At 40.2% G+C, this 10,672-nt stretch overlaps 1 protein-coding gene and 1 pseudogene across 1 annotated transcript; both read left to right on the top strand.

The window, feature by feature from the left end:
* Window positions 1–320: 320 nt before the first annotated feature.
* LOC131365178 (peroxisomal succinyl-coenzyme A thioesterase-like) lies at window positions 321–4,811 on the top strand. Its single transcript, XM_058408830.1, has 11 exons — window positions 321–475; window positions 546–750; window positions 830–929; window positions 1,011–1,201; window positions 1,304–1,473; window positions 1,605–1,724; window positions 1,860–1,942; window positions 3,123–3,216; window positions 3,332–3,412; window positions 3,740–3,881; window positions 4,360–4,811. Exons 2-11 carry the CDS (start codon window positions 555–557, stop codon window positions 4,470–4,472), a joined length of 1,290 nt encoding a protein of 429 aa, XP_058264813.1. The 5' UTR covers window positions 321–475; window positions 546–554; the 3' UTR covers window positions 4,473–4,811.
* On the top strand, window positions 4,577–10,658 carry LOC131365091 (ubiquitin-like protein 7; annotated as a pseudogene).
* The last annotated feature ends 14 nt before the right edge of the window (window positions 10,659–10,672 follow it).

The raw sequence follows: 10,672 nt of genomic DNA, 5'->3' as shown, positions 1-10,672 counted from the left end.
CATACCTGTGTGAGAGAAAATGTAATGAATTTAATGAACTCCTTTTTTAGTAGCAAGACTCTGAAATGATGGGAGGAGTCAGAAAAAAGATTGAATTAAATTTTCTAAAGTTGCATACTGTTTGTGTTAATTTGTGTTTATTATTAATCAATATTACATAAAAAATGCCCTTACAAAACGTGTTATTCTTGCTTACCCCCTCTCCTCAATTAGCCCCAGATGTTTTGGGCTCAGCCCCTGATGTTTTCAAATCCTAGATACACCCCTGCACATGACCACGGTTCGAATGTGTTACTAAATGCTAGTGGCCTCCTTATCGACTATCTTAGCCTACTGTCTGAATGAGGTTTATTCATGAACTCAAGCACTCTGATAAGGATTTTGTTTCTAGAGAACATCTCGTGAACTTTGGTTAGAGTCATTCCCGCACTGCTGAGCTGCTTAAATACACCGAATCGACGCATCCACAATAAACGTAAGTCCTACTGTTCTTAGGTTGGTTCTAAATAACTCATATACTTGTTTATACACTGTTGTGTTTTCAGGCTTAGAACATGGCCAAGCCGCTCTCGTGCCCGTTGCTTTCGGTTTGTCCACTTCGCTGTATGGTGGATGAACGGTTCGACGTGCGCGTGCAGGGTTTACTGCCCGGTGTCCGAGTCACGCTGCACGCGCAGCTTCAGTCCGAGGATGGAGATTATTGGGAAGGTTTTGGTCACTATGTTAGTGATGACTCAGGAACAGTCACAGGTGCATAAAAAATCTTTTTCAAGTTATTAGACCTTGTCTGCAGCAGGTAAGATCTAATACACCATTTGCTGTGTTTCAGTATCTAAAGATGCCAGTCTTGGTGGATCATATAAGGGAGTTGAGTTCATGGGTCTGCTGTGGAGTATGAAGCCGATTCCTGGAAGCAGGACAGGCCTCAGGTTGAACTAAAGCAGCCTCTAAGTGTCTCTGTAGTTTTAATGCAGTTATCACTCACTCAATTACTTCTTCTTTTGTTAAAGATTTCGGAAGAAAGATGTCTACACGCCAATGGATGTCCACATATCTGTGTATAAAGATCACTTAAATGATGGATTCCGGGAGAAACCTCCTGTAGCTTCTGTCCTGGCACAGAGGTGGTACACCGCTCCGGGAATCCAGAGGGTTAATGTTACTGAAAAAGGGTTGAAGGCGACACTTTACATCCCAACAGGTATCACTGACAGAGGGTTAGACATGGGCTAAGTGATGCTTCTATATCTGAAATGTTTTATATTGAAACAGCGATTCCTTCATAACATATTTTCTTCTCTAGGTCCTGGTCCTTTTCCTGCTGTACTGGACCTCTGGGGTGGAGGTGGGGGTTTAGTTGAGTATCGCTCTGCTCTACTAGCATCCAGAGGTTATGTCGCATTAGCACTGGAGTATATTGGACGAGTAGATGCTGCTGGAAAGCCTTACCAAGTGAACAACGAGTACTTTGAGGTATTTGCTTCTAAACTGATTACGTTTGCTAGTGTATTTATGCATGTATAAATATTTAGGAATACAGCAAAGAGTGAAAGACTAAGATTAATCTGAATATTGCATTAAATAAACAATAAATAATCTTTCAGGCAGCCTATACTGTGCTGAAGCAGCATCCACAAGTTTGTCCTGATAGAATTGCCATTCTGGGTTTGTCTTTTGGTGTGTCTGTGACCCTGGGCATGGCAGCATACTCCTCAGTGATAAAGGTAGGCCATGCCAAGCATTTATAACATTTGTCTTCATTATATGTTGAGAATATATAGGCATTTTGAACAGTATGGATGTATGTTGCAACATATAACTAAACCATAGTCATGTGACTTGCTAACTCTTGCCTTCAGCCCCAGTGTGTGGTGTGTGTTAGTGGAAGCCACATCCTACCTGTCAACGGATCATTGGCTGATGTCTTTGCTGAGATCAAAAAGTGAGCAATAGATCGTGACTGTTTAGTGCAGGTTTGGTGATTCATGCTTGTGAAAAAATACTGTAAGTGGCTATTTTATTATGTACACCTACAGTGGGACTGTGCTTATTTAGTTCCCTTGAGCATTTAACAGTGGTGCAAAGTTGCACTACTAGTATAGCTATAGTATTCAGCAGTTAGCCAAGGCTTTTAAATAGGCTGTCATGGATTGTTTGCTTGGATTTCCTTATCTCGTTTATTGCATAACCTTTTTTAGTTATATACTTATATTGTACAATACGTATTGACCTGCATGCATGTAGTCGTATTGGGCAGACAACTAACTGAAAACAGTGTTATATTTTGTTTGCTTCGAATGGTTGAGTAAAGTTACATTCACACATACGACTTACAGCAACAAAGCAACCAGAGAGAATTTCTGTTTAATGAGAGTTGGTGACTTCCAGGGGCATGATCGACAGCAACTGTTGACAAAAGGATGTGGGTGTGTCTAGCAAAGCACTGCAACTAAGAGGCGCATACTTAAGTGGCCTACACAGAGCCCTGACTTAAATGACTTAGACCACTGCCTGCACGCCAGGGCTTATCCTCCAATGTAATTGCACAGCCTCACTAATGCTTTTGAGGTTGAAGGAGCACAAAGCAACATTTGAAAAAGCCTTTCCAGAAGAGTGGAGGCTGTTTAAAGGCCCTTGTCAAAGGCCCAACGGTGGCAGCTTGGCAGTGCTGGAGCTGGAAGCCTGATCTGCCGATCAACAACCCAGAGCGTTAAACCACTTGAGCTACCCTTAATACCTTAACAACCTTTGGGAGAGGTGTTCAACAAGCACATAGTATCTCATCACTGACCTCAAACCAGTTTGGATGATGAAACAACTTGGAAGTAATCATATCAAGGGTCATTGTCCCAGCAAACATGCACTTCTTGACACACCCAGAGTGAAAGGCTTGCAACAGTCTGGGCATGACAATAGTAGAGGTGTTCAATATAATAGTCTGTCATATGATTATCACATGTTCAGTTTGTGCACAAACACTACAGCTGTACACAGAACTATCAGGGAGAGTTACCTAATAAAATAGCCACTCAGCACAACAAGCATACACACACACTGTTTTCTTTCGGATTTTTCCCATACTTGGCCTGTTTTTGTGACGAAACCTTCCTTTTGCTTTTAAGAAATGTCCAAAACACCCGCTATGATGAGGAAAAGAGGATCATTTGGCGAGATCTCTTGCTGCCAATACCTGATGATCCTTCAAAGAAAGTTGAAGTAAGGATCGATAAGAGAAGTCTGACAAATTAATTAATTAGTGTTTTGCATATGTACTGTACATGTTTATGCTCTCGGCTGTGACTTTCTTTATCTGTGTATAAACGTTGAGCAGATGGGTCGTATCAAGTGTCCCATTTTACTGATTGTTGGGGAGGATGATCAAAACTGGCCGGCTATGGAGTCTGCAGAAGATGTGAGTAGAGGCACTACAATCAATATTTTATTAATTTATATTCATATGCATAGAAATAAAAAATGATAATAATAATAAAATATTACATTGTAACCTACTTAAGCTTTCAGGAATATAGCATATTTTTTCATTCATATTCTGGAGCAAGAGCATTATTAACTTAAATAGAAAGAGTCAGCAGGATCCCTGGGGCTTTAAGTCATTTAATATTTCTCCTAGCAGTAGAAAAAATATCCCACTAAATTGCATAACCGTGGGGTTCCAGCTCACACCTATAACCATGCCTTTCTCTCTCTCTCTCTCTCTCTCTCTCTCTCTCATCTTCAGATGAAGCAGATGATGGAACGAGCAGGTAATAGCCATCTGCTGTCTGTTCTGTCCTACCCTGGAACTGGCCATCTCATTGAGCCTCCTTACAGTCCACACTGCAGAGCCAGCAACTTTATGTTGGAAGAGACAAGGAAAAAAGGTAAGCCTTCAAAGAGTGTATAAATATTTGAAAATATTTAAGACATGAAGTCACATTTGTCATGAAAATAAGTATTTGATCAACAGTAAATCTCAGCTGTTTCCACTGATCGGATTTGTATGAACTAGATGCTGGTGATATGACTTAAACGTCATATTACGTTACTTTTAATGCTAACATTAAGGCATATGATACAGGATATGTATTACAATATACACCGAACAGGCATAACATTATGACCACCTGCCAAATATTGTGTTGGTGCCCCATATCTGCCAAAACAGCCCTGACCCATCGAGGCATGGACTCCACTAGATCACTGAAGATGTCTAGGTGTCATCAGTCTTATTCACTTCACCTCTCAGTTCTCACAATGTTATGTCTGATCGTTGTAGGTGGAAAAACTGAATGTCTACAAAAAGAACTATTTAACACTCCAAATTACAGTTTGTGATGGCTGTCCTGATTTTTGTTACAGTGGTAGTGCTGTGGGGTGGACAAACAGAGCCTCACTGTCACGCTCAGGAGGACTCCTGGCACAAAACCCTGGCCTTTCTGGAGCAGCATCTCTACAGGAACACGAGTCATTAACATCAAATATCAATCACATCGAGTCTGAATGCAGTTTATTGGAGAGTAAATCTGAGGTAGTGAGAACTGCAGCATGGGGCAAATGAATTCCTTTTCACCAGCAGATGGAAAGTACACAAATATAAATGCAAACAAACAGAAACATGTATTTTTTCCAAGTGAGCCTGTAATCCTTCACAGTTTTAATAATAATAATCTCAAAATCTTTTAAAATCTTTTCAAATGATTGCATATTTTGCTATGCATGATTAAACATAATGATACTGTTATTGGACTTTCATTTATAAAAGAGTGATTCATAGATGTTGTATATTTGTCTGTAAAATTTGGAATAAACATCTTTTCAAACTGGACCTTTCCATTTTTATAGTATTTACAGACACTTTAGCCAATGATACTAAAAGTATTTTCATCATAAGCATCACATCATGTAGCTTTTACATTTACACCATTATCCAGAGCAACTTACATTATCTCATTTATACCACTTAGCATTTGAGGGTTAAGGGCCTTGTTCAGGGGCCCAACAGTGACAGCTTGGTGGTCCTGAGATTCAGTTTCACAACCCTCTGGTCAGTAGTCCAACACAGCTACCAATTCCCTTTTTGGATAAGAAGTAGAAGCCTTTATTATTGTCTCACATACACTAATCAGGTATAACATTATGACCAGACCGGTGAAGTGAATAACACTGATCTCCTCATCATGGTTGTACCCCTGCCTTTCGCCCAATGTGTGCTGGGATAGGCTCCAGCAGATCCTTGTGACCCTAATTAGAAATAAAGCAGGTATAGAAAATGGATGGATGGATGATTATGTGCAATATCTCCCATTATGCCACTTTATGTCCGCACACATTGTTTATATCATTCTTGCACTACGTCTGGGTAATGCTTAAAGCAGTCTTTATGTACATGACAAGAAATCTGAAACTAGTAATTAGGGCTTAAATAGTCTTTCATCCGTCATCAGTTGCTTTCCCCTAGGAGCAGTGTTCATACACCTTGAGTGTAATGCCATACACACTCAGGGCATTTCCTTAGTCAGAGTTTCAGGTATTAGCTCTGTATCCACACCAGTAAAGAACAAAAGTGGCTACTGAAGATAAATGGATTAATTGTTCTGCATGTCAGCTGATCTTCTAGTAATCTTGGAGCACTCCATCCAGACAGTAGGAGCTGTTTTGTGTGTATTCTTTAGGTTGTGTATGTTTTTGGGGTTTAGGTTTGTTTTCATCGTTGTTCAAGTCCACTTTGTATAGATTTTTTTTTTCCTGTACTGTTTTTAATTCTATGTCTTTCTTGTACTATTTCAGAGCCAGTGGATAGGGTGACAGCCGCAAGAGAATTCCGTGTCCTTCAGGCAGCTCTTCACACCAGCACAGCCTACAGAGACTCCGTATGATCAGCCTTTGTACCATTCATTCATTCAGTGTGGAGGAATTGATGTTTTTCATAAAGACTGTCTTTTATTTAGGTTTTTAAGATGCTGAACAACAAGGAGTCTTTGGATCAAATCATTGTGGCCACACCTGGCTTGAGTTGCGATGTAGGAAAGCTCTATTAAGCTGTAAACCCCAAAAGCATACCTCTTTATGTACAACTTTGAGAACTTGCATTTGTTGTATTTTTAGCTGTAAAAGTGTACAAAGAAATTTTCTTGAGGCTGGAATACAATTTGCATGATGTTGACGCAATGCAAGACAGTTTACACGGCAGACAATTACAGTCAAATTATTGGCTCATAGATGTACCTGCATTTTCATGTGAAGTATTATCTTTCAGGTGTGCTTCAAGACAAGGACCTCTTTGTGCAGTTCACAGATCCAAACATGCTTGACATGTGAGTAAAACAAGGGGATACTTAAAAAACCCCAACAAAACGTCCAGCTGAATTACACAGTTCTTAAAATGATAAGCAGTAAATTTAAAGTAGGTTGATTTCCCCATCTTTTTTGCCTCCACTAGGTTGATAATCTCTCACCCAGCACTGGTTAATGCCATTATTCTGGTGCTGCATTCAGTAGCTGGCAGTGTTCCCTCTCAACAGAGTGCCAGCTCCTCTAGAAATGCATCCTCCAGCTCCTACAGCGAGATGCCAGGTAAAAAAAAAAGGGTATATTGCCAGAAGTTTCAAGTCCCTGTGTGGCATGTATTGTACATGTTATGGACAGTGAGAGCTGTTTTTGTTTTGATGTTTTGTTTTGTTTGCTTTCTATCATGGTTTTGATATAAAAACTTTTTATTTTGCAATTTTCCCTTTCTATTAAAGTTTTGAAAAAAAAAAACAACCCATTTGTTTCTATCATTTTGTTGTACTGTATTCTAATAAGGAAATAAGGAATTTGCTCTAAACTCAGTTCATCTCAGTTTCTTATTCTTGCTTGACTACATTCTGGACTCCTACAGCGGGATGCCAGGTAAAAAAAAGGGTATATTGCCAGAAGATGAGTGTGTATGGGTGTAAGTGCTACCGGGCGATAGTCATTAAGGCACGTGGGTTTGGAATGTTTAGGCACTGGCACAATGGAGGTGGATTTAAAGCAAGTTGGCACTGTTGCTTGGGATAAGGACAGATTGAAGATGTCCATCATGACCTCAGACAACTGTTCCACACAGGTCCTCAGCACACGTCCAGGTATTCCATCAGGGCCAGCAGCTTTACGATTATTGATCCTGCTTAAGGCAGCATAGACTTCTGTGGTGGAAAGTGTGAGGGGCTGGTAGTTCACAGGTGGTCTCGTTGTAGTGGTTGTCTCCTAATGGCTCTGATCAAAGCGAGCATAGAAGTTATTTAGCTCATTGAGGAAGGAGACTTCTGTGAATATGGGGGCAGAGTGGGTGGGCTTGTAGTCACTAATGATTTGGATGCCCTGCCACATACGCTGAGGGTCGGAGTTGTTGAAATGTTCTTCAATCCTCAGCTTGTAGCTCCACTTGGCCTTGTCGATACCCCTCTTCAGGTCGGCTCTGGATGCACTGTAGGCCTGTGCATCTCCTGATCTGAAGGCAGCATTCGGGGCCTTGAGCAGGAGACGAACTTCCCTATTCATCCATGGCTTCTGATTAGGGTATGTCATAATTTGTTTTTGAGTGGTTACACTGTTGATGGTGGCTTTGATGTACTCCAGAACAGAAGAAGTGTATTGATTAATGTCTGTGTGAGAGTCAGAAGTAGCTTGAGAGGCAAACCTGCTCCAATCCGTATGATGATATTAGACAGGTGGTCATAATGTTATGTCTGATCAGTGTATTTGTCATACAGCATATGCATTGTTCGTTTTCACTCACTTAACAGTTATGATCCGTTAAAGGGGTTAAAGTGGGCCATCCGCAAGCCGGTTCTTCGGGCCTGAGGCCTGCTACATTAGGTTACAGTGGAGCAGTAGATCCCAGGCCAATCACACAGAGTGAACTCGCTACAGCTCTGGCTTAGCAGCAGCCGGAAAGCAGCGCTGTTACACCTACCATAGGAAACCAGGTACGTTATTTTGTTCAATTGAAATGATTTTAAAGTGAATGTAAAGATTAATTTTTGACCACCAAACACCAGCTTTTGAAAATGAGTTGCAAATTAATTCACATGGTGATTAAAATCATATTATGTTCTTGTGTGGTTATTTTGCCCATTTGTATTTCAACATCTTGACTAGGGAGCTTCTTCAGGGGTTTCCCCGATCCCCGCAGGAACTCCCATTACAAATGACCTTTTTAACCAGGCCCTGCAGCAAGCCTTACAGGTGTCTAACATATCGTCTTTACAGGTGAGTACACGCAAATGGTATCATTTTTATAATAATATTCAAAAGACGTGTAATTATCTATTTATTATTATTATTTCTAAGATACCGCTTTGTAAAAACATTTAAAATGCAGCTATACAGCGATCAGGCATAACACTGTGAACAGTGACCGGTGAAGTGAATAACACTGATGATCTCCTCATCATGGCACCTGTTAGTGGGTGGGATATATTACAAACTCTTGTGGGGTGTTCCCGGTCTGCAGTGGTCATTGTCTATCTAAAGTCCTGTAAGTATCCTTTTAGTCCTCCATGGAGGCCCCACCTCACAACTTACAGGACTTAAAGGATCTGCTGCTAACATCTTGGTGCCAGGTACCACAGCACACCTTCAGGGATCTAGTGGAGGCCATCTCTCAACGCCTCATTCTCAGGGTTAACTATTATTTATAAGCAGTACATAAGTGTGCGAGGGCTAATAGGAAGAATTGGAATGGATTTTGAATGACATGATGTGAATGTGTATTTGTTTTAGAGTCAGTGGCAATCTCAGCTCCAGCAACTGCGCGATATGGGAATCCAGGATGAGGAGCTGATTCTGCGAGCACTACAGGCCACTGGAGGAGACATCCAAGCTGCCCTAGAGCTCATATTTGCTGGTGGAGCTCCATGAAATGCTGCATACTCAAAGAACATGCTGTGTAATATGTGTGCAGTTATAGTTGTACAAATAATTCTTAAATATTTTAAATAGAGAAGGTGTTCACCCCTTTATCCCGATAGGCGAACATATGTATTTTATTTATTTTAATGTCACTGAGTTATTGGAGCCAATCATAGGCGTGTGTGCATTTCTAAAGGGACAGATAGCACTTTCCTCTCTGTGTGTGTGTGTGTGTGTGTGTGTGTGTGTGAGTTACTGTATGCTGCCCTTTGAGGCAGCAGTTCAAAAAGTTTGGGCTCACATTGGCTGGCTTCACATGTCTCAGTTGGGGTGTGTGTTGGCCTTCACCCTCCCTGATTCAGAAAAGCACAAAAAACAAAAGAATTTTCTGAAAACAAAAAATAATTACAAAATTAATTAAATAAATAAAAATAAATAAAATTACAATCAATATTTTTGGTAGGCACATCTTTCTTTTCTTTATGAAAATGCTTCTTTATTTTATTTTTAGAGAGATATAGAGATCCCGGTCTGTTCTTTTATACTCTTGTCCATTCTTGTGCATGTGGACTTCAAATGAAACCACAGGTTTTCTGTTGGGTTAAAATCTGGAGACTGAGACGGTCATTATAAAACATCTTTGGTTTGGATTAGAAGCATGTGTGTTGAAAGCTGTATCAGTGAACCTCCTGGCAGAGGCAGCCAAGTTTTGGGCTGAAATATTCCTGGTACTTCATTCATCATCATGCTATCAGTCTTCACAAGAGCCCCTGGACCACCATTTTTGTGAGATGATGTGAATTAGTGCTTATTTCTTGCAGTGATTCATTTATTTGTCCTGAAAGTGATGTTTAATGGTTGATTTTGAGTGACAACTTGACTGTGGGAATCAATTCTAAAACTGTGATGCAACAGGGAACAGGTTCCAGGGAACTTTCTTCTTTTTTTTCCACATATATGCACTATACTGGCAAAGGTTTTGGAACACCCCTCCAAATCATTGAATTCATGGCTTGGCCCCTTAGTTCCAGTGAAAGGAATTCTTAATGCTTCAGCATACCAAGACATTCTGAACAATTTCATGCTCCCAACTTTGTGGGAACTAACCCTAACATCAGTGCCTGACCTCACAAATGCACTTCTAGAGGAATGGTCAAAAATTTCCATAAACAGACTCCTAAACCTTGTGGAAAGCCTTCCCAGAAGAGCTGAAGCTGTTATAGCTGCAAAGGGCGGGACAACTCCATATTACATTCATGTGCATGTAAAGGCAGACGTGAATTCCCAAAACCTTTGGCAATATAGTGTACCTGTAAAGATATATAATAAGAATAATATATTATAACAAGCATGTATTTATTTAAATTATTCCTGATGGTTGTCAATAATTTTGTACAAGTAATCAGCACAATGCAAAAATCACATGAATACTAATCAAGAGCTTCAGTTAATGTTCACACCAAAAATCAGAATGCTGATAAAGATCTCTGTAACCTTAACCATGACATGGTTGTGGATACCAGATGAGCTGGTTTGAGAATTTCCACAGAACATATATTGCTCACTCAGAATTTAATAGTTTTTTCCCCCACCACTCTGTGTAAACTCTACAGACTGCTTTGTGTGAAAATAAAATACTCAAAACCAGCCCATCTGGCACTAACGTCCATGAAGATCTTGACCTGTATCTGCATGATACAGCTGCTGCCACATAATTGGCTGATTATTTAACTGTATAAATGTACAGATGTGTACATTAAAAATAAATTGGATGATGAGTACATATTTTTGAGAG

This window comes from Hemibagrus wyckioides, linkage group LG14 (genome assembly GCF_019097595.1).
Source record: "Hemibagrus wyckioides isolate EC202008001 linkage group LG14, SWU_Hwy_1.0, whole genome shotgun sequence".
NCBI classification, from domain to species: Eukaryota; Metazoa; Chordata; class Actinopteri; order Siluriformes; family Bagridae; genus Hemibagrus; species Hemibagrus wyckioides.
Note: the sequence above shows the minus strand (reverse complement) of the source record. Positions and strands in the feature narration are given on the sequence as shown.